The sequence below is a fragment of the Lutra lutra genome, chromosome 8, assembly GCF_902655055.1.
Source record: "Lutra lutra chromosome 8, mLutLut1.2, whole genome shotgun sequence".
Classification (NCBI taxonomy): Eukaryota; Metazoa; Chordata; class Mammalia; order Carnivora; family Mustelidae; genus Lutra; species Lutra lutra.
Window position 1 is genome coordinate 19135588 of NC_062285.1, and position 23774 is coordinate 19159361.

Sequence of the window (23774 nt, forward strand, 5' to 3'; positions counted from 1 at the left end):
GTTTTTGTGCCAGTACCATGCTGTCTTGATGATGACAGCTTTGTAATAGAGCTTGAAGTCTGGAATTGTGATGCCACCAACTTTGGCTTTCTTTTTCAATATTCCTTTGGCTATTCGAGGTCTTTTCTGGTTCCATATAAATTTTAGGATTATTTGTTCCATTTCTTTGAAAAAAATGGATGGTACTTTGAAAGGAATTGCTATCATATGATCTCCCTGATATGAGGGAGAGGAGATGCAACATGGGGGGTTGAGGGGGTAGGAGAAGAGTAAATGAAACAAGATGGGATTGGGAGGGAGACAAACCATAAGTGACTCTTAATCTCACAAAACAAACTGAGGGTTGATGGGGGGAGGGGGTTGGGAGAGGGGGTGGGGTTATGGATATTGGGGAGGGTATGTGCTATGGTGAGTGTTGTGAAGTGTGTAAACCTGGCGATTCGCAGACCTGTACCCCTGGGGATAAAAATATATATTTATAAAGCTGTAAAAAAAAAAAAAAAGAAAGAAAGAAAGAAAGAAAGAAAGAAAGAAAGAAAGAAAGAAAGGATGAACACCCAAGTTTTGTAGCAACATGGACGGGACTGGAAGAGATTATGCTGAGTGAAATAAGTCAAGCAGAGAGAGTCAATTATCATATGGTTTCACTTATTTGTGGAGCATAACAAATAGCATGGAGGACAAGGGGAGATGGAGAGGAGAAGGGAGTTGAGGGAAATTGGAAGGGGAGGTGAACCATGAGAGACTATGGACTCTGAAAAACGATCTGAGAATTTTGAAGGGGTGGGGGGTGGGAGGTTGGGGGCACCAGGTGGTGGGTATTGTAGAGGGCACAGATTGCATGGAGCACTGGGTGTGGTGCAAAAATAATGAATACTGTTATGCTGAAAAAATAAAAAAAAAATTAAAAGACAGATTTTGGTTTTATAAATACTATGGGACATTCCAAATAGAACCTTAAATCCTTAGAACTTTAGTGAGCTTCCAGATCTCCGGTCAATAAATCTTACCAATGTGAAATAAAAATTGAGTCACACTTGTGTGTTTTGTTATTGCCTTAGGATAATGAAAGCTATTATTGTTGTTGTTTTTTTTTTAATTAAAAAAACTTTTTTGGAGAGATAGAGAGGGAGCAAGTACATGTGAGTGGGGAGTGAGGAGGGCAAAGGGAGAAGAGAGAGAAAATTTCAGATAGGCTCCACACTCAGCATGGAGCCAGTGTGGGACTCTATCTCATGACCATGACGAGATCATGACCTTAGCTGAAACTGACAGTTGGACGCTTAACTGACTGAGCCACCCAGGTAGACCCTAAAGCTATTGTTTTGTGGCTTTTAGGCTATTACAATAAAAAAACCTCTCAACCTCAGGACTCTCCTACTGGAAGACCATCATGGAATCACCATCCATCTGTATCAGTGTTGGTGGAATCTGACCACTGTTTTAAGAAAGAGGGCACAAGGTGTTTTTCTGTGATAAGTCCTTGTTAGTTGCAAAATTAGCTTAATGTCTTGCTTTTGCAAAACCTTTTGGGTTCCATTATTTTCATGGAAGAAATAGCATACTCACATGGAATGGCTATCTTTCACTCAAATTCTTAATAAACCCAATTTCCAAAGCCATTGTTTTAAACTTCCTATTGCTTATTTTGCCTATGCATCACAAAAAAGAAATCATATAGCAAAACAATAAAAAAAAAAAAGCAATGCCTGCCTTTTTGTAAAATTGGCATTTGCTTTTAGTAAGTTGATTCCTCTGGGCTCTTAGTTATGTTTTTCATAGCTCTAATAGGAGCTTCCTAAAAACTCTTTTATTGTATCAGGTATAAGGTAGATAACAAAGTTTGATAACCCTGAAGGAACATGCATTAAGTAATGCAGCTGAAGCGAGAAATGAAAATAATAAAGGCATGAGAAGAAAACGTAAGAATGAGATAGATTATATTTGCCCCAGTGTTCCTCCTTCTAAACTCTTTCCTGCTCTCTCCAACCTACACCGATTTAGGGCAAATACTTCACTTTCTTTTCCTGCTGTATTTGACCATAGCTACAGGAGCTCTTTGAAGGTCAGATCTGAGAAGCTGAACGAGTATGAATATACTTGGTTTCTAAAAATCCAACGTTAGAGAACACTGTTCAACAACATTCTCAAATTGTCAGTACGGGGATGATGACCACAGACAAACCATGTACACATCAATACATCATGGCATACAAGATAGCATGTTTAAAAATATTTTCATCATTGTCTTTTCCTGATAGTTTTTCCCCCCAAATATTTTAAGAGGACTGTGCTTAACTCTGTACATCAAAATGTGAAGGTCACAGTTTGATAGTGTAATGAAGGATGAAAAGTTCAGTTTTTAGGTAGATTTATGGGGTTTTCAATTTAACCTTTAGAATTTATAAGTAGATTAAAATAATAATTAATGAAGCAATGACTTGTTTACGTGGTGAAAACCCAGTCTGGAGTCCTTGAATTACATATTTAACTTACTAAAAGCAACTTACATATTTAACTGAGTATTCAGAGCCATTTCTTCAGCTGGGGAAGGGACTGATGTCCAGGGTCATTACTGCTCCAGAAGGGCAGTTGTTTCTGTCACCCCTTTCCTTTGATGCCTGGCATGCCTGGAACATAGTGGACAGTGATAGTTGCTAAGATTTATGGAGGCTTACTAAGAGACGGGAAGTGTAAGTAAGCCCTGTGCACACATTAACTCACTCAGTCAATATTTGCTGAGAATTGAAGGAGGGAAGAAATGAATGGTCCATGCTTCCAACACACAGAAATGGCTCTGTTCCTCAGCTAATTAAGTGAGCTTAGATATTTTTAGGGATTTCATTATTTTTGCTTCATGAGTGAATTTTGACAATATTCCTGATATCTCTTAGCATTAAATATTTAAATGGAGTTGATAATGTTAAAAAGTGCTGTTTTCTGAAGTATTTTATATTTCACACTTATAATAACTTTGGAACGTACCACAGTCCAAATAAAGATCTCAGTGCTTTCTCTTTGATGCCACATCTAGACTTTAAATAAACATGATTTCTAACAGCATTGCAGTATAAATTAATTCAAGAACTTTAAAAAAATTCCTATTCAACCTAATACCATTATCATCTGGAGAGCACATTTATGATTTGTAATTTTCTGATGATTAAACTTCTTTAAAGTTTGATGTTCTCATATATCATTAGAATGAACATACCAGTTATAAAATATTAATTACTCATAGTACCCCAGAGTTATATCTGCTTTATTCTTTTATTATAAAAACTGTCCTAAATAAATCAACCTACATTAATTAATGCTCAACCTGATTGAACGACACTGGTAACCTATTGTGGATTTTTATGGTAATTATATCATACAAGTTTTACTAATGTCTCATGTGAGCATTCAAAACCCAATGAAGAGTGTACTGCTAAAATCCTGTCATTCATAGCCAGCCAGCTCCTTGCTCCTGTTTATAAGTACTTACGTTTACTTAGAGAGAAACACACACTCAAGCATACATCTACTGATTTTGTGGGGTTTTTATCTAGTGTCTGTGTTGGTTTTTCTAAAATTGGGTGTTCTTCAAAACAGGAACTATGTCTTTTGATTGTCATATTTAGTGGTGAGAATAGCACAAAATGAGTGAATACTACTTTGGTCCTATTTTCTTTTCTTTTCTTTTTTTTTGATGTAGAAGGATGTTTATGAAATTCTTTACATGGTTTGGTTTTTTAGGCTTTTGTAACATATTTAGATGACTTAGTTTTGACTTACAACCAAGATAAAATGGAGAATTTATATATTCTAAATAAAGTTTTCTTTTGGGGTATAGACTCATTATTAATTGCTTAACAAACATAAGTTGCTAACTATATGCTGTATTTACCATTTTTGTAAAGGTAATATTTAGCTATATGTCTTGAAATATTGAGTGCATCTGTCATATGAGTATTCTGTGAAAACATTTATACTCTGTTCTTGGTTTGACGATCTAATGTAATATTTAAAAAATTTCTTATTTGTATCTTGGAAAATATCTAAGAGGATTACATAGCTCAGTAAAAAGGTGATTTTGTTAAAAGGTGACGGTAAATACTTGTTTTGTACTTGTGCTGTTTGAACAGAGCCTCTGCAGTAGAGAATTACAACTATTTCTAATATATTTAACTGCATGTTAAACTGATTTCCTGTATACGTCCTTAATTGCTGAAATTTATACTAATCTAGAGATCACTTATAATATCACTATCCAAATTTCACATGGCACTGAACACGGCATTTTCTTTCAGAAGAGTGTAGCAGAGCATGAGGTTCCTTGAGGGTTCGGGAGGGGTATTTTGAGGCTCGCTTTGAGGAATCTTTGTGTGTGTGTGTGTGTGTTCATGTACAGCGCCTGTTCTTCCTGGAGCCTACCAGCAAAGCCATTCCCAAGGCTATGGGTACATGCACCAGACCAGCCTCTCATCCATGAGGTCAATGCAGCACTCACCAAATCTAGTAAGTATCAATTTGAAGTGTCTCCTCTTCTCATTTTATCTCCAAAATAGAAATACTCGTGGAACAGACTTGCATTGAATAGTGTCTATTTTCACATAAGGGATGAAAATGTCAGCATTTTGCTTTCTGTACCCCTTTGAAGAAAGCAGAAGACTTACAGAGGTAAACCACTGAGAAAGGAAGGCATGACGTGAACATGTGTAAAGAGCAAAACATACAAAGACTGTCTCAGAACGATATCCTAGTTGTTACTTCATGATTGGTTTTAGCCAACTGTGATCTTCCTTCAGGTCTAAAAGTACAAATATCTGGTCACATTAACCTGTCAATTTTGACAGTAATCAAAATGGCTGCTAACCCCCAAATGACATGGCCAACATAAGTCTTCAAATCCTTCTACTGGAAATCTTGAAGGGCTTACAGATTCATTCATTGAATGTGCAGTTTGGAAGCAGTGCTCTAGGTCATCTTGCCCGATGAGCATTTCATGCTGAAATTGTTTCTCCAAACCTCTGTCTCACACAGAAGCCTTAGCCTGAGCACGGAGAAAGAGGTGGTCCTTCTAAGCAGTTGTCAGTTCTTCTTAACTGCTCTAAACTTCTTCTTGCCTCCTCCAGTTTCCTCAGCCCATGGATTCACTTAATTTTGAGACTGTCTGATGCTAATATTAACTAAATTCTTGGTCTTTAATCAAAACAAGTATGGTAAAACTCAACGTATATTCTGGCTATGAACCCCTTGTTGGACATGTCATGTGCCGATATATTTTCCAGTTGGTAGGTTCATTTTGTTGGTGGTTGCCTTTGCTGCACAGAAACTTTTCAGTTTGATGTGGTTGCACATGGTTATTTTTGCTTTTGGTGTCAAATCCAAATAATCATTTCTAAGGCCAATGTCAGGGAGCTTACTGCTTATGTTTTTTTTTTCCCCCCTAGGAGTTTGATCTTTTTAGGTCTTACATTCAAGTCTTTAATTTATTTTGGATTAATTTTTGTGTATGGGTAAGATAGTTGTCCAGTTTCACTCTTTTGAAAAAAAGTTTCCCTTTTTACCACTTTTCCCAGCACCATTTGTTGAAGAGACTGTCCTTTCCCCACTATGTGTTCTTGGCTCCTTTGTCATAAATTAATTGACCATACATACATGGGTTTATTGCTGGAGGTCTCTGTTCTGTCTCATAGGTCTGTGTTTTGATGTTACTTTCAGAGTATTTTGATTACCACAGCTACAAAGCTTCAACATAGTTCAAAGTTAGGAAGTGAATAATTTCCTCATTATAACAAGGATTCAGCTATGTGTCCCTCAATATTCAGAACATTTAGATACTAAATGTCTATCACTGTGATTCTAAAACCTACAAAATGAGTGTATTACCTATTTTTCTTTTACATACATGTATTTTTAAAAGAAAGCAAAAATTCTTTGTTCCTAATTCAGAAAAATTCATTTCCTCTGCCAGGGGCCCATGGCAGGGACTTGGTGGTGACTTGGCTCTGTCTGACCCCAGGACAGTTTTTGTTCTCTGAAGAATGTGGAATAGGGGAGAATCTACATAATCTAAAGGGTTAACTGAAGCTGGGAGAAGTTGCCTTTACGGCTTCAAAACTTACTTTTTCATGGGCTAGTTATTGTATCTAGAGGCTTCCTTGATTGCCATTCTGGGCCCCCAAACAGTACCCTTTTTGCTAGCCTGGTAAACTTGAGATGCATGCAACTGAGGTCAATGCAAGGCTCTGGTTTGGAGATCTCCAGAAAGAAATACACTTGGGAACGTTCCTCATAGTTACTTCATTTTGTGTGAGCTGGTCGGTCATGATTGGCATTTGTGGACATAACTATTTGGTCTCCATCGTGTGATCCCCTCTTTCCTTTCTCAGAGGACCTACCGAGCCATGTATGATTACAGTGCCCAGGACGAAGATGAGGTCTCCTTCAGGGATGGCGACTACATCGTCAACGTACAGCCCATCGACGATGGCTGGATGTATGGCACAGTGCAGAGAACTGGGAAAACAGGGATGCTCCCAGCCAATTACATTGAGTTTGTTAATTAATTCTCTCTCCTTGTCTTTGAGCTTTATTCTAACGTATACTAAACCCAATCTTTTTAAAAGATAGAAGATACTTTTAAGACAACTTGGCAGTTATTTTACAATAATCTATCTTTACTTTGACAATGAGACACATAGGTACCAGGAAAAAGGACTGACTTCTGGGCTCAGAACAGCAGCATTTTCAGTAATTCCTGTACACAAAACCTTAAGGTCTGGAGGCCCGGTGCTGCTAATTGGGTTAATGGTTTCCTTTGATTGGCTATCGAACACTTCTGGGAAATGTATTTTTGTAGACTTTAATAGAGATGTTGATTGTCCCTTACACGTAACAAGTCTATGAAACTTATTAGCTGTCACTTTGGAATCACCAGAAGCCAATTCTTGTAATTCAGTAACACAGCCAATAATTTAAAAATGATTTAGCTTTTGAGTCATTAGGGAATTTCCAATTCAAGTGAAAATTGCCTAATGTAATAAACATCAGGAGTGGCAGAACGGCGGTTTGGTTAAAATTATATTGACTGGTGGCCTTCGGGACCTAGAAACTTCTCCCAAACAAAGACATTTCCTTGTTCCCTAGGCTGACTTGGGTCTCTTTGTTTCTCATTTGTACCAAGGCGTATCCTACTCTTCATTTACATTTTGTGGGCCCAAGTCTATGTTTGACTCCATAGAATGTCAGGACCAAATAACGTCACAGCTACTCTGCAAAGGGAAAAGTTGAAGGTCATCTCTATTATTTCCCTAAGGGCTTTGACCCTGTTGCATGTCACGTAGGTTCAAGCTTCTGTAACATAGGCAGCTGCACTGCCCATCCCTGTTATTAAAGCAACAAGTGCGGCTGATAACCTACCAGCTCTCCCGTCTAGTAGCCTGCCCATCAGAAAAACATGTTTTTGAAAAGTTGCTTGAGATTCTCCTGCTGCCTTGCACTCTAGTTTCGAAGGATTTACACCTTTAGGAAATAGACGCCTACTCTAGCAAATAAGTGATTTAGGTGTTTACTGAGCAGCTTTCTTTAACATAATGCCGCTGTCGATTTAAAAGTAAAGCTAACTAAATAGGAGCCAAAGACTACAAGGTGTGCAAGAGACACAACCAGTGAGCAAAACGTCACCCACTCCACAGAGTGATGATCAGGTTTTTGTGTGTGTGTGTGTGGGGGGGGTGTTTGTTGTTGTTGTGTTTTTTTTTTTTTTCTGGAAAATGCTATTTACATCCAGGAATGGAAGTCCAGCCACTGAAACCAGTTAATGGAAAGACGTCTTTTCTACTTTCTTCTGGTTTTTACTTTCTAACCCATATTGGGTGGGGGAGGGGAGATGAAAATGCCAGCAGAGATTTTAGATCAAGGCCCAACAGGTTGTTCACTAAAAAAAGAAATTGTTGTCCTATCTTGAATTTCAAATGCAAGACCCTGCAGGCACTTTTTGGGTTCACCACAGAGCTGCAGCCTTGCTGGCCAGTCGTGATGATTGGCCTGTAGTCTGCAGTCAAGGTGGCTGGAGAAATTAACGTCCATCAGCGACTCTGTGTTTTTCTGATGTATTTGGACCTCAGCAGGGTAGCATTCATGTAGGGCCTGCTTCCGGAGTTGTGATGAAGAGGCTAAAAGCAAAGTTTAAAACATGTGATAAAATGTATCAATCTTGAAGCTATCTCCTTTAGGTAACATAGGCAAAGAAATTAAGGGAGTGTCTTATAAAATACCTTTTACGGAAGTGTTGAGGAGTCCAGAAACAAATGCTAATTCGTTTAGGCTTGTGGAAAGTTAGCACTTACTTTTTGAAAATCTAGAGTTTCATTTTCTCTGGCTCAAAGAACAAATAAGCTTTATTACACTCAAGCTGCATCTAAAGGAACTCACACAAAAAGAGATGAGAGAAATTCAGGTAGAAGACTAGAGAATTTTTTGAGGGTTTTTTACAGATTCCTACATACCCAGCGGGACTGATTTTCTGGTATTGGAATGGACAGTCATGATTAAATTAACCCCTATCTGTTTAGATGTCTTGTCCACAAACCAACAAGGCAAAGCTGAACTTGCAACATTCTTGCAAAAAAAAAAAAAATTTGTGCATTAAAATGGGGGCAATAAACTTACTCAATTTTATAGTATCATTAAGCAAATATTTATGTTTCACCCAGACCAATTTTTTGTGATTAGGAAAAAGAGTAGTTGTTGATTAAATTTGCAGACTAAATGTAGGACAGGTACAATTTTTGAGAAATAGCATATTTATAGGAAGCTCAAAGGAAACGGATTTGAAACGATACTTTTAATTGGGGAAAAGTCCCATAAAATAGCAGTTGGTTGTTCCATTGTCTTTCTCATCTACTAATTTTAAAATCAGATTCATGGAATGTAGAAGTCAATAATTATTAGGGGAATAATTCTAAAATTTTAGGCTTCGCATAATGTTTGCGTAGCAAGATGTTTCTCCTTCTAGCCTCTAGGAATTAAGGTCTGCTCAGAATTTAACCAGAGAGCAGTTATTTGTTGTCACTGTTACTAATGCTTGTCAGGATCTTGGGCATCTCAGCAGAAATATTGGAAACATACATGTATAATACCAAAGTGCTATTTTTACAGCATTATTTTTCAAAACTATGTTCTTGAACAGTTTTTCCACTTTGCACATGGCTCCCCTCCCCTCAATTTGGTGACATGCATCTCACACATAAATAACACTAACTGCTAAAGAAGGGTGTAAAAAAAAATCTATTTTTTAGAAATCAAGCTAAAGACTGTGAAATGTTCAAGCACAGAAAGCATGTACCTGATTCTCTGAACATGATGCATTCTCAGGCCTGAAAAAAGCACATGGAGCAGGTTGATAGGTTCTTACAAGGTTCTGAAATCAAAACTTTATGTGGATCATCTCTCTCCTGAGAGAAGCTGAGCAGCAGAATAGATGACTTTTGTTGTACGTTTTTGTATTCAATGTTTCTACTAATTCTTGTGCTCTAGGAAAGCTTCCGATTTCTAACCTGTGACAAAATGAGTTCTTCACGTCTTCTTGTTCTTGTTTATACACCCACAGCGTAGCCCAGTTTGAAATACTTATCTGGTTGTCAGATCCCCTTGCCAACCCTGCCTCTTCCCAGGCTTCCCCACCTCCAGAGACCACCCAGGAATTTGCAAGCACAATTTCTACGGGCACCTTGTATGAACGTGGATGAGATTAGACCAGCCCCTCTCTTGTCACTAGGTTCACCGCTTGAAGATGATGAAGATGCCATTTGGGCAAATTGACCCCAGTCTTTCCTCCCTTGTCCTCTCCCGGTTGGGCTTGACAACAGTCTGGGAGATGGGGAAACAGACTTTTCTAGAACAGTGAAGTTCAAGAGGTGCATCTCTTTTTTGGGTGTGTTCACCTCTAGTGAAATGTTTTTAATGAAAAGATAAAGAAAATGGGCGTGACCCTTTAATAACGCATCCTTATATAAAGTGGATATAGTTTATACCAAAATTATAACAGAGATATATTTTAAAAAAGGTGCCTTTTTGATTACCCTTGTTTATCCATGATGGTCTTGGAATGAGAACCAAGCAACCAAGCTTCTTGTCTATTCTATAGTAATATTTTATTATACATGATTGGTATTTTTCTTGTGGGGAAGTGTGATGCTCCTGACAGATATGAAAGGTGATCGCTGATTGTATTTTTACCTCTAAAGGTGTAGAACTTTAGAAAATACTGACCTTTCCCCATCTATTTCTGAAAAGTTCTTGGTGGATTTATATATAGTCAGGATGCATAAACATTAACTTTAGGTCTGAGACTTAAAATACCTATTGCAAGATAGAAGAATTATGTTATGAGGCTGAATTCATTACACAAGATGAAATTCACTTCATAAATTTCTATTAGACCTTAGCTATTTGCTTCTGATAATCTAAAAGTGGCTAGAGCGTAGGTGTTTTGGGTAATGAGACACAGAGGTGAGAAAGCTTTAGTTAAGTAAGAAGCTATGTAAAGTAAGTTAAGAATGCTAAAAGGAAAGTCTCTTTCTGAAGTATTCCATGCCCATTAGGGTCCTTTCCAGGCAACTGACTGTCAACTACTGATGATCAAAAACAAAAACAAAAACAATAACAAAAAACCAAGATATTGTAGGATGTTTCTGTGGCCATCATTTCATGATGCTTAGACTACTGGAATCCACTAGCCTGGAAGGAGCCCCGGGCAGATATCTCCCCAGATGTCCATATTACTTCCATATATTCATGGAATCCCATATGCTTTTTGCGTTTGACACATGGTACCCAGTTGGCATAGTGTCTACTTCTTTGTAATCCAGTTGCTGTTAAGAACGATTGACTTTGAAGGAAGAAAGAAAACTGCATGCTAGTCCCATTCTTCAGTGTCCATACAAAGAATGGCTGAGCATTGAGAAGTGGCACAAAGTGTGTTGTGGGCACGGTGGGGAAACGTTGGCCTTTGACTTATGATAAGAATACAAAATCGAGTCACTGCGCAGCTTGGCTTCTGTCTGCTTCAAAAATGTAGAATTGTGGTTGACGAATTTGCAAGACTGTACTAACTTTGAGAGCATACAGTTTTAATGGAAACACTTTATGGTTTAAATGAAGGGGCTTATAGAATGATACGATGTTATTACTATAATTTGGCTTTTGTTATGCAAATTAACACCAGCTATTAAAATATATTTTAGTAGAAATGCTTTAATTCATGTTTTCTTTCCTCTACACTGTGAATCTTTAAGCCTTGGTGGACTAGAGCAACATCGTGCTGCCCAAAGGACTAACCTATGCAAACTAGTTCACATTTTAGTGGATGTCACAGTAATCGTGTAATAAGACATTATTTCCCCCCCTGCATAATGTACAGCGGCATTGGAATAAACATTAAGCCTAGCATCTTGTATGTATAGTATAGTCACTCACAAACCCTTCAAGGCTACTATAATCATTAGTATTATTATTTGTTTAAAAGCGAATCGCCAAGTTATCTATTAAATCTACTTGAATGATGTCAGAACAAGAATGAGAGATGGATGTGTCAGCTGTGGCTTCATTGTGGTCACTGCAAGTGTCCTCCTGTGATTGAGCTGTGTTCGGATGCACTTTCTTCAGGATATTATTATTCTGTGTCTTCTTTCTGTATTTGTAAAATGTTATAACGCTCTAATTTTCCTATCTCTACACATTCGGTTTGCTTAAATAAATGCAGGATATAACAAAATGGTTCTATGTCTTGGTTCTCACCTCGGTTTCTTGGAGCTGGGGTCATTGACGGTGCCCCGGGGACAAGGTTTATCATGACAATGCACAGTAAATCACATTGGAGGCCCCGGCTGGCTTCGGTGCCCTTCCATTAGTGAGTCACTCAAAATGTGTCTTCCTCCCCCAAATAAAGTTAGTTTTAAATGATAACAATATTATGCTTTTTCAAGCTGAGTATCTTTCTGATTGTGTATCAGAGTACTCCAATAATACAGCGTTGTAGTTCACTTCTTTCGAGATTAAATCCCTCATATGTTCCCAATAGTAGAATTTTAATTTTCTTGTAGTAGTAAGATGAAAGAAACAGCTTGAAGCAAAGAATAGAAAATGCGCAAATTGAGTACATGAAAAGGAGAGATGCTCTGATTTCTCAGCTAAGAATGGCTCATTTATCATAGAACATAATTGCTTTTTTCCCCTAATTTTCCCATAGTTGGAAAAAGTAAGTTAGTCCCTATTTTTACCCTAGTATAAATCTATTGAGACTGGGATCTTAGCCTTACTATATTATTGTGTAGAAGTTCCTCTTTGAAGGGGCATAAACCCTCCCAATTGTACACTGATGAACAGTATGGATGACGCATTTATTTAAGAAAAATTTTTAAAAGATTTTATTTATTTGATAGAGAGAGGGTGTGTGTGCATGTGAGAGAGAGCGAGCACAACCCGGGGGGAGGGGTAGAGGGAAAGGGAGAAACAGACTCCCCTCCTCTCCCCTGTGCTGAGTGGGGAGCCCAACATGCGACTGGATCCCAGGACCCTGGGATCATGACATGAGCAGACACTTAACTGACTGAACCATCCAGGTGCCCCCAGATAACACATTTAGAACACTTGCTCACAGAATAAACATGTCTTCCTGATCTTGAAATTTTCTGCTTTTCCTATTCTAAAAGCATAAAATAAATATTTGTGTGATATTCATCATCAAATATACTGATGATATTTCAAATTACAAAACAGCCTATTTATTTATTTGAAGAATTTGCTATCTTTTTCTCCCACCAAGATTTTTTTCCCTCCATGATAATAAATTTCTTCCTTGGAACCCAAGTCACAGAGTAATGAATAACTTAGCAGGATTTTTTTTTCCCCTAAACTAAAATAATTGGGATTTAGAATATATTATGCTTATAATTTTATTAACCTCAACATTGTGACATCAGTTTTATAAGTCCCTGAGACCCACATGACCACCAGAAGCCTACCAAAATAACCTTTTACAAAAATACTCCGACATAATAAATTAAAAAGTAGATAAAAGGAAAGCTTTGTTCCTTCCTTTATGTAACCTGCTTCTCCCACACAGGGGGACTGAATAAGAGTTTTGTGTTGGCAGAAAACTGAATATGGGCCAAATGTGAGCCTCAACTACTCTTTGCAGTTCTAAGCAAAATTCTCATGGCTTGGTCTATTATATTCGTATTTGGGAGCAACAAAGTTATAAAAAAAACAGAAGGAGAAAATAGATTAAAAGTGTGCCAGGTCAACATTAGAACAAAGGACCCAGTTACAGCTTTTGTTTTTACTGCGCACTTGATCTTTGCCACTTTCTACTTTTTATTTTATTTTAAAGATTTTACTTATTTGAGAGAGAGAGCAGGGAGAGAGGGAGAGAGAGACAATCTCAAGAAGACTTCCTACTGAGCTTAGAGCCTGAGGTGGGACTCGATCTCATGACCCTGAGATTACCACCTGAGCTGAAACCAAGACTTGGTCCCTTATCCGATTGTGCCACCCACGCACCCGCCTTTTCTTTTTCTTTTTAAAGTAGAAAACATGAAAGAGAATAGTAGAGAAACAAAAAAAATCAGAACTCTTATTATTCCACTCAACAGAATAAGCATCTCAAATTTAGTTATTCAAATACTCTTTTTTTTTTTAAGATTTTTTTATTTATTTGACAGAGAGAGAGATCACAAGTAGAGAAAGAGAGAGAGAGGAAGAGGCAGGCTCCCTACCCAGCAGAGAGCCCGATGTGGGACTTGATCCCAGAACCCTGAGATCAGGACCTGAGCTGATGGCAGAGGCTTAACCCACTGAGCCACCCAGGCAGCCTTCGATTACTCTTTAAATGGACTAGTTTCTGGTTCTTGACCTGGGCTAGCCACATTTACTGCCACTTTTCTGAGGGTTGCTCTCCAAACCATGCTGGTGTAACTTTATTTTTGTTATCTGACGTGATCTCACCACTGTGATCACAGCTGACTGGGTCTAGATGACCAACTGATGGGCTATCTGGGGGGCCTGGATGGGGGCTAAACTTGGCCCGACAGGGATGGTGACTGATTCTGTCCAGATCTCTCTGAAGAGCCTGAGTTCCAAAGATAGAGCGAGTTGGCTAACTGGTTGTATTATTCAAAGCTAAAGGACGCGGAGAAAGAAGGAAGTCAGGAGTAAGCCTAGGCTTAGGGAAGGCAGGAATCATGAGTAAGAAAAGCCACAAAATGGGGGACAGATATTTAGAGGAGATGGAGTGAAAAGTAAAGTTGATGGTCAGTAGTGACGTATGGCACATGGTAGAGCCATAAAGAGATGGGAAGAAAGAAACTCGATTCTTATTAATGAGTGGCTCCCATCATTCAGGAGCCCCGACCCTTGCTGCTGTGGGTGGCCACACACCACATCAGATTCTCAAGGCTCAGTCCTAGAGCCACTGTGAGACCACCTCCTCTTACCTTGACAAGGAGCCAATTTCATGAATGTTGGAAAGATTTGCACCATGTCCTCGCCTTCCCCCACAACAAAACACTAAATAGCAGAAGTAATTGAGATACCAATTACATTATTACAGTTCAATTGTTCCCAGCTTGTTTTATGTAATTTTCCTTTGTTTTCTCTTGTGATATAGTATACTGTATATATCCCATTGAAAATCCCTTTAGTTAGAAGTTGTTTCCTTGGACCCCATGAAGGGTATCCACAGTGGACAACCAAATGCATTTAACTGCAGCCAGTGTGTAGGTACAAAGAAGGGACTGGCAGTTCAGAGGAATGTTCTTGTTGATTTGTACATTTGGTAAAGAGGAAGGGAGTGTCTGGGGCCACCTTTGAGAGTGACATTGGCACTGATAATTCCAGGGATGAAAGAGGACTAGTTTTTGCAGAACTTTCAGGAATACCCAATTCAAGGTGGGTTTTCGTAGTATAGTGGTTATCACGTTTGCCCAATAGAAACATCTACTTCTTCCAGTTTACTCTGGTGATGGCTCTTGTTGAAGGTGGTTTATGAGTTCCGCATCTATTTAGAGTCTATGGGACTCAAGGAACAGAACACAGAACTTTCCTCATCAAGCTTACATACTGGTAAGACAGATTAGCATGAAGCAGCTAAGGATGTACATTTATGCACTTGCATATGATTGTGTACATTTGCATATAATTGTGTACATTTGCATGTAATTTGTATATTTGGTAATTAATTGCCCAGTTGCAGCATAGGTGACACTGTAAAGGGGAAGTTTAGTGAGCCTTGGAGCTCTTGCTGCTGGGTAGGGGTGAGTTGTGCACCGGCCAGGAGGGGGCAGAAGGCTTTCCTGAGGAGCCCAGGTGAGAACCTAGGGTTGGAAGCTGCACGGATAGCAGTCTCTGTCCATCTAGGCATTAGACATGCGGGAATATTTTACCATCAGCAGCCAGTGCTAGAAATGCTGCAGTCTTCCATCTGCCAAATTTTAATTTAAGCAGCAATGGCAGGTTTTTGTAATCTTAATAAAGTTAAATGTTTTGTGGGCAAAACTCAAGAGTATGCACGTGCATGGGTTTATGTGTATGGACTGCCCTCTTATTATTCTAATTAAGATTTTTTTCTCAATAAAAAAAAATTCAGCCCATTGCAAAGAGTTAATTATATACACAGTTTTACAGATTGTGGAATACTTCGCTGCCTTTTTGGATAATTGGTTATTACATAGCCTTTCCCGTGTCCTTTCCTCCTCCCTGAATATTTTTGGAAAGCGTGTGTTTACTGGAGTTTATTTTCACACAGTCTGCCCCAGACATTGATTCAAATGCTGTTTATTCTCTCCTGTCTTAGATTTCATAGGTTTGGGAGTTGTCATTTCCATCTAATATGTGGTAGGAGTTAGATTTGCTACATTAACCAGGCAACACAGGGAAAAATCACTGGCGATGCAAGAAAGTTGCTGGTAATTACTTATAATAAGTCCTCGCTCTGAGGTAAGTCATAGCTGTGTGTACGGAATTGTAGCAAGAATGTCGAACATCTGCGTCCTTTAAAGTCTGGTGGTGCGTTTGCACACTTTTTCTTGAGGACTTTTGCCCCCGTTATATGAACGATTGCTAATGTTTTGGATGTCTGTGGTTCCCTTAACCTATGCCTAATAAAATGCCTGTTGTGGGAAAGCCCTCTGATACACAAAAACACCCCCTGGTTTCATCACATCTTTGAGTTTGGACTTGCAAGACAGTGCCACCAAGTGATTTCTGGTCTATATGGCCCCCACCTCCTCCCCCAAAAAGAGAAGTTCTGATGAGCCAAGTACATTGTCATATTTACATTGCAATGACACATGGTTTCTTTTGTTCACAAGTTGTATTCCCATAGATTTACATTAATTTAGTAGGGTTGGGAGAAGAGGTGTCTGAAAAGCCAGTGGGACAATTGTGCGACCCATGTGCCAAGGCTCCTTCTGGATGTGTCTAGACACGAGCTCCAGGGGGCCAGGCGATGTGGCTCCTGTCTGCCTGCAGCCTTCCCTCCCACTGGAAATAGGAGGCATAGGACCAGAGAAATGTTTCCATTTTCTGTGATTCATGTCCTGGAGAGTGGTGGGGTGGGGTGGGGGGGAATGTGTGGCTCCAGTGATGATTTTATTTTCCCACAGCAGGCAAATAAAAAACATTTCTGGTATGAGAACAGTAATTATGTTGTGCGAGCCTCTTAGTATCATTGAAAAGTTCCATGTTTGAAGGACACCGAAATATTTTCAGAACTTGGAATGGGGCTTCTGGTTTTGATCTAAGTCCCTCGATTATGACTGAGACCCTAACAGGGTAGTTTCATAATATATAACCCTTCAGGATTTGACAGACTCCGTTTTGTGTTTACGCCCAGATCAAAATCTAGATTATGCTGGCCTGGGATGGATGGAGCTTCAGCAGGGAGATGTCCTGGTGAGAAAGACGAGTGTGTCAGGTGAGGAGAACCTGGGGGGCAGTAAGTAGCGTTACTGGCAGAAAGGGAAGGATGGAAATAATTGAGGAGCAAGGAGACATGAATCTCCCAATGGTCTCACTTGGATAAAAAACCTCAATGATTTAGTTCCCAGGGGAGTTGGATCTTTCAAAAATTATTCCAGTGACAGAAAGTAGACTTTCCTTGCATTGGTCTTATTTATCTTTTCATGGCTTTGCACCTGACATCCACGAAATAAGGCTGTGCTCTGTTGTATGACTTACCTTTCTTTTTGGAAAGAATGCGTCTGGAAATTGCTGAAAATTGACTTCATGACAGTATAAGTTGGGATACATTTTTGGAGTTTAGGACTGTGTGATGCCCTAGCCTTTTTTTTTTTTTTTTAAAGATTTTATTTATTTATTTGACAGAGAGACAGCAAAAGAAGGAACAAAAGCAGGGGGAGTGGGAGAGGGAGAAGCAGACTGCCTGTTGAGCAGGAAGCTCGATGCGGGGCTCAGTCCCAGGACCCTGGGGTCATGACCTGAGCCGAAGGCAGACACTTAATGACTGAGGCACCCAGGTGCCCCTGCCCTAGACTTTTGATGTTGGTTTTTTAGTGTGTGTGTTTTTGTTTTATTTTTTTTTGTTTTTGTTTTGTTTTGTTTTGTTTAAAGATTTTATTTATCTGACAGAGAGAGATCACAAGTGGGCAGACAGGCAAGCAGAGAGAGAGAGAGGAGGAAGCAGGCTCCCTGCAGAGCAGAGAGCCGGATGTGGGACTCGATCCCAGGACCCTGAGATCATGACCTGAGCTGAAGGCAGAGGCTTAACCACTGAGCCACCCAGGTGCCCCATATTTTGTTTTTTGTTTTTAAGTCTGAGAAAATTGTGTTCGCCTGAGGGGAGCAAGTAGGTTCTGCGCTGTTATACTTGGGTAGTCTCACATTCCTGAAGTGGACGATTCTGGCCAGAGTCATGTTTGACCTTCCATGCATGTTCCCCTGAGATTCATGGATTTTTAGGGGAGCAGAAACCTTTAGTTGGACCCCCTCCACCCCCGACTTTCAGGAAGACATGGCATGACTATTTCACTCTAAAGACCAGAAGACCAGGCCCTGAGAAAATTGGTGACTGCCAAAACCAATGGCACATAGCTTGGAGGGTGGGTAAAAGCACAGCTCCTCTGTCTCTCATCTGTCTCTCATCTCTGTATGAGTTCTAGCAGTTTTGGGGTGGAGTCTTTTGGGTTTTCCACATAAAATATCATATCATCTGCAAGAGTGAAAGTTTGACTTCTTTGCTGATTTGTATGCCTTTTATTTCTTTTTGTTATCTGATTGCTGAGACTAGGACTTCTAGTACTATGTTGAATAGCAGTGATGATAGTAGACAGCCCAGCAGTGTTCCTGACCTTAGGGGGAAAGCTCTCAGTTTTTCCCCATTGAGAATGATATTTGCTGTGGGTTTTTCACAGATGGCTTTGATGATATTGAGGTATGTACCCTCCATCCCTACACTGTGAAGAGTTTTGATCAAGAAGGGATGCTGTACTTTGTCAAATGCTTTTTTAGCAACTATTGAGAGTATCATATGGTTCTTGTTCTTTCTTTTATTAATGTATGGTATCACATTGATTGATTTGCAGGTGTTGAACCAACCTTGCAGCCCAAGAATAAATCCCACTTGGTCATGGTGAATCATCCTTTTAATGTACTGTTGGATCCTTGGCTAGTATTTTGGTGAGAATTTTTGCATCCATATTCATCAGGGATATTGGTCTGTAATTCTCCTTTTTGATGGGGTCTTTGTGTGGTTTTGGGATCAAGGAAATGCTGGCCTCATAAAATGAGTTTGGGTTTTCCTTCCATTTCTATTTTTTGGATCAGTTTCAGGAGAATAGGTATTAATTCTTCTATAAATGTTTGCTGGAATTCCCCTGGGAAGCCATCTGGCCCTGGCCCTGTGCTCTGCCCAGATTGCCCTGGGCAATCCTTATATCAGATAAATTAGATTTTAAGCCAAAGACTATAATAAGAGATGTGAAAGGACATTATATCATACTTAAAAGGTCTATCCAACAAGAAGATTTAACAATTTTAAGTATCTATGCCCCTAACGTGGGAGCAGCCAATTATATAAACCAATTACTAACAAAATCAAAGAAACACATTGACAATAATATAATAATAGTAGGGGACTTTAACACCTCCCTCACTGAGATGGACAGATCATCTAAGCAAAAGATCAATAAGGAAATAAAGGTTTTAAATGAGGCACTGGACCAGATGTACATCACAGATATATTCAGAACATTCCATCGCAAAGCAACAGAATACACATTCTTCTCTAGTGCACATGGAACATTCTCTAGAATAGATCACATCCTGGGTCACAAATCAGGTCTCGGCCAGTACTAAAAGATTGGAATCATTCCCTGCAGTTTTTCAGACCACAGTGCTTTGAAACAAGAGGAAAGTTGGAAAGAACTCAAATACATGGAGACTAAAGAGCATCCTATTAAAGAATGAATAGGTCAACCAGGAAATTAAAGAAGAATTGAAAAAATTCATGGAAACAAATGAAAATGAAAACACATCTGTTCAAAATCTGTGCGACACGGCAAAGGCGGTCCTGAGAGGAAAGTATATAGCCATACAAGCCTTTCTCAAGAAACAAGAAAGGTCTCATGTACACAACCTAATCCCACACCTAAGGAAGCTGGAGAAAGAACAGCAAAGAAAGCCTAAACCCAGCAGGAGAAGAGCAATAATAAAGATCAGAGCAGAAATCAATGAAATAGAAACCCAAAGAACAGTAGGTCAGATCAATGAAACTAGAAACTGGTTCTTTGAAAGAATTAATAAAATTGATAAGCCCCTGGCCAGACTTATCAAAAAGAAAAGGGAAAGGACCCAAATTAATAAAATCATGAATAAAAGAGGAGAGATCACAACCCTTTTCTCTCTTTCTTCTTCTGGGATCCCAGTTATTCTAATATTGTTTCATCTTATGGTATCACTTATTTCTCGAATTCTCCCCTCATGGTGCAGTAGTTGTTTATCTCTCTTTTTCTCAGCCTGTTTATTCTCCACCATTTGGTCTTCTATATCACTAATTCTCTTTTCTGCCTCATTTATCCTAGCAGTAAGAGCCTCCATTTTTTATTGTACCTCATTAATAGCTTTTTAAATTTCAACTTGATTAGATTTTAGTTCTTTTATTTCTCCAGAAAGGGATTCTCTCGTATCTTTTATGCTTTTTTTTCCCCAAGCCCAGCTAGCATCTTTATAATTGTCATTCTGAACTCTAGTTCTGACATCTTACTAATGTCTGTATTGATTAGGTCTCCAGCAGTTGGTACTGCCTCTTGTTCTTTTTTTATGAGGTGAGTTTTTCTGCCTTGTCATTTTGTCCAGGGAAGAATAGATGAATGAGAGAACAAAATGCTAAAAGGGTAACAACTACCCCAGAAAAATATATATTAACCAAATCAGAAGAGATCCAAAACCAAGGGGAGAAGAAAGTTAAAAAAAAAAAAAAAGTATGATTAGGCTGTTGAATAGAACAGAGCCACACACTAGGTTTTGGGTGTATTTTGGTCTGTTAGAAGAAATTGCCTCCCAAAATGTTAAAGAAAGAAAAAAAATATGTATATGGGTACACATGATGAAGGGATAGAATATGACTGTAAAGATAAAAATTTAAAAAGTATTCTAAAAAAGGAGTTGATAAGGAGTTGGTTGAAAAAGGAAAGAAAAAAGGAGGGAATGTGATCAGGCTGGAGACAAGAACATAGCCACATGCTAGATTTAGGGTATATTTTAGTCTGTTAGAAGAGACTGTATCTCAAAATTTTAAAGAAAGAAAAACTTACATGTGTAAAAAAATAAGGTTAAATATAATGAAGGGATAGAATATGACTAAAAAAATAATTAGAAGATTTTTAAAAGGACATTGGTAGGATAAAATAGTTAAAATGTTAAAATAGGAAAAAGGAAACATTAAAAAAATAGAAAAGAAAAAGATAATGAAGATTTTAAAAATTTAATTTTGAAAGACTAAAGAGTCATGGGGGAAAAGCCATGAATTCTATATGTTGCTTTCCCCTAACTCTCATTGATCCATAAACTTGGTCTTGGCGGGGTATTCTCGTTGATCTTCTGCGGGGAGGGGCCCGTTGCACTGATTCTCAATTGTTTTTGCCGGAGGCGGAATTGCACCTGCCGGGCTAAGTACTCTGCGCAGTTTGCTCTCCAGAGCTTTTGTTCCCTGAGCGCTTTCCGTAGAGCTTAGGAGGACCGGAATGAAGATGGCGGCCTCCCGGTCTCCGCTGGTAGGAGCCGGGAGCTCCCTCGGGGCCCCAGTCCTCAGTGCGCTCTCGGAGAAAAGCAGTCAATCCCTCCCATCTCCCTGGTCTCCGGTCACACTCTGTGCTCACCAGCCTGTGACCAAGTGTTTCTGTCTCTGACGCACAGCCCCGCTTGGAGTCTCCAAACCCAGCAGATTCCTGCAGCGTGTTCCCACCGCTCCTCCCCGGGAAGAAGGTGAGTCTCCCTGGACCTGCCGCTTGTGGGGTCCCTGTTGGAAGAGCAGGGGTCTGACTGTGTCTTGGATCACGGTTTAAGGTAAACCCGAGCTGAGAGCTCACTCCCCGGCTCTGTCTCTGCTGCTGGATTCCCCATTCCAATACCTGGGGATTCTGCCACACTCAGACATCCCCAGTCTTCCTGTCCCCGTGAGTGCTCTAACCACCCCTTAGCCTCTGGAGCGACGTCCCTCAGTGGAGCCAACTTCTAAAAGTTCTGATTTTGAGTTCTGCTGCTGTACTGTTTGCCAGGAGCCCGCCCCTCCCCCCACCATCTCTCTTCCCATATGTCGCCTCATATTCACTTCTCTGCATGTCCTACCTTCCAGAAAGTGTTTGATTTTCTGTTTCTAGAATTGCTGCTCTTCTTCTCTTCGATCTCCTGTTGAGATTTGTAGGTGTTCAGAATGGTTTGATAACTATCTAGCTGAACCCCTGGGACTTGATGATATAGGTCTCCTACCCCTCTGCCATCTTGTTCCTCCCTCATTGTTTTCCTTTTAAAATGATGCAGAGTATATTTTCATGTTGTTATGTCCTTCAGTGGACTTGTTCAAAATGGAATGACTGGGACAAAAGGAACCTATAATTTTTTTTTTTAAGATTTTGTTTATTTATTTGTCAGAGAGAGAGAGGGAGAGAGAGCGAGCACAGGCAGACAGAATGGCAGGCAGAGGCAGAGGGAGAAGCAGGCTCCCCGCCGAGCAAGGAGCCCGATGTGGGACTCGATCCCAGGACGCTGGGATCATGACCTGAGCCGAAGGCAGCTGCTTAACCAACTGAGCCACCCAGGCGTCCCAGGAACCTATAATTTTAAGGCTTTTAATAAATATTGCTTATTTGTGACACAGCAAGATTTGCCAGTTTAGAGATACCTACCATTAGTAGATTCCTCTCTTTTGTATCTTTTTTACTTCTGTGATTGTGAATGAGATTGCACACTTCCTTCCTGTGCTTATTGGCCATTTGCAGTTTATTTCTTCCTAACTTTCTGGTCTTCTATTTCATTGCTTGGGATATTCAGCATTTGGGTGTGACTATTTTTTTTTTTAAACTTTTGATGTTACTCTCCAGAAAACTTCTAGTAATTTATATTCCCAGCAAGAGTGCATTTGTTTCAACAAGCCCTCTCTAACCTGGGATGCCTTTGTTTGTGTTACTTTTTTGAGTACCCCCTTTACTTACAGAAACTGTGCTATATCTGGTGGATATTAATGCCATCATTTTTATGTATATAATTGGTGTGTGTTAAAACCTTGCTGATGGTACACAGACCAGAGAGAGAAAGAGAGAAAGAGAGAGAAGAGAAAAATGGAGAAGGAGAGGTAATTTTGCAGGAGAGAAGGCTTGGAAGGGTAGAGTGGAGAAAGGGTCCCTAAGTATTTGAGATTGCTAAGTCAGAGGAAGTATATATAGAAAGGAAAATGCAGAGATAGGTCTGCGTATGAAAGAGGATGGACCACTAAGGACTACAGAATTGTATCAGTTTGCTAGGTGGTCATAACAAAGACTGGTGGCTTAAATGATAGCAATTAATTTTCTCAGAGTTTTGGATCCTAGATATTCAAGACCCCGATATGAGCACGATTGGTTTCCTCTTCTAATAAGGACATCAGTCTTACTGGGATAGGACCCATCCTCATCACCTCATTTTAACCTAACGACTTCTTTCCTAGCTCCCAATATATTCACATTCTGGGGTACTGGGAATTAGGACTACAACATATGGATTTTGGGGGGTCATGGGGCAGCCCAACACGAATTCACAAAATGTTACTGTGGTCAGCCAGACACAATCAGGTGTAACTTGGAAGCGATTGGGTTTTATAAAGGAAGGACTGTCTTGAATGTCCACAGAAGGCATTTGAAAAATGAAGACACCAGGAACCACGAACATGAGGTACTTGGCCAAAAGTCACACAGCAAGTTTGTTGTAGAGTTGAGGAGAGGAGCCCAAGACCTAGATTTTAGCTGTCATGGTTCTCTTGTTGGGCCTCACTGCCTCAGGCTGCTGGGCTCTGCTGTGAGGCTGGGCCCTGGCTCTCCTCTGACTCCAACCCTTGGCAATGATCTTGAGCCAAGCAATCTACAGCTACACAGCCCAAATCACCACTGTTAAATTATATGCTACAGAAGGATGGTTTTTCAGGCAAACCACTCAGGACGTCTCTCTTCTCTCAGGTTGGCGTCGATGTAGCAGGATCAATTTCACTTTATACCACCTGCCATACCAGAGGAATCTGG

General features: G+C 39.7%; 1 protein-coding gene across 6 annotated transcripts in view; it reads left to right on the forward strand.

The window, feature by feature from the left end:
• NEBL (nebulette) overlaps positions 1–11013 on the forward strand; it is a 373419-nt gene extending 362406 nt beyond the window's left edge. For all 6 annotated transcript variants that reach the window (XM_047739980.1, XM_047739982.1, XM_047739978.1 and 3 more), the window contains 2 exons: positions 4394–4500; positions 6378–11013. In XM_047739980.1, coding sequence (XP_047595936.1) covers positions 4394–4500; positions 6378–6554 — 284 coding nt within the window. In that variant the 3' untranslated portion in view covers positions 6555–11013. The remainder of the gene's footprint in view (positions 1–4393; positions 4501–6377) is intronic.
• Positions 11014–23774: the final 12761 nt, after the last annotated feature.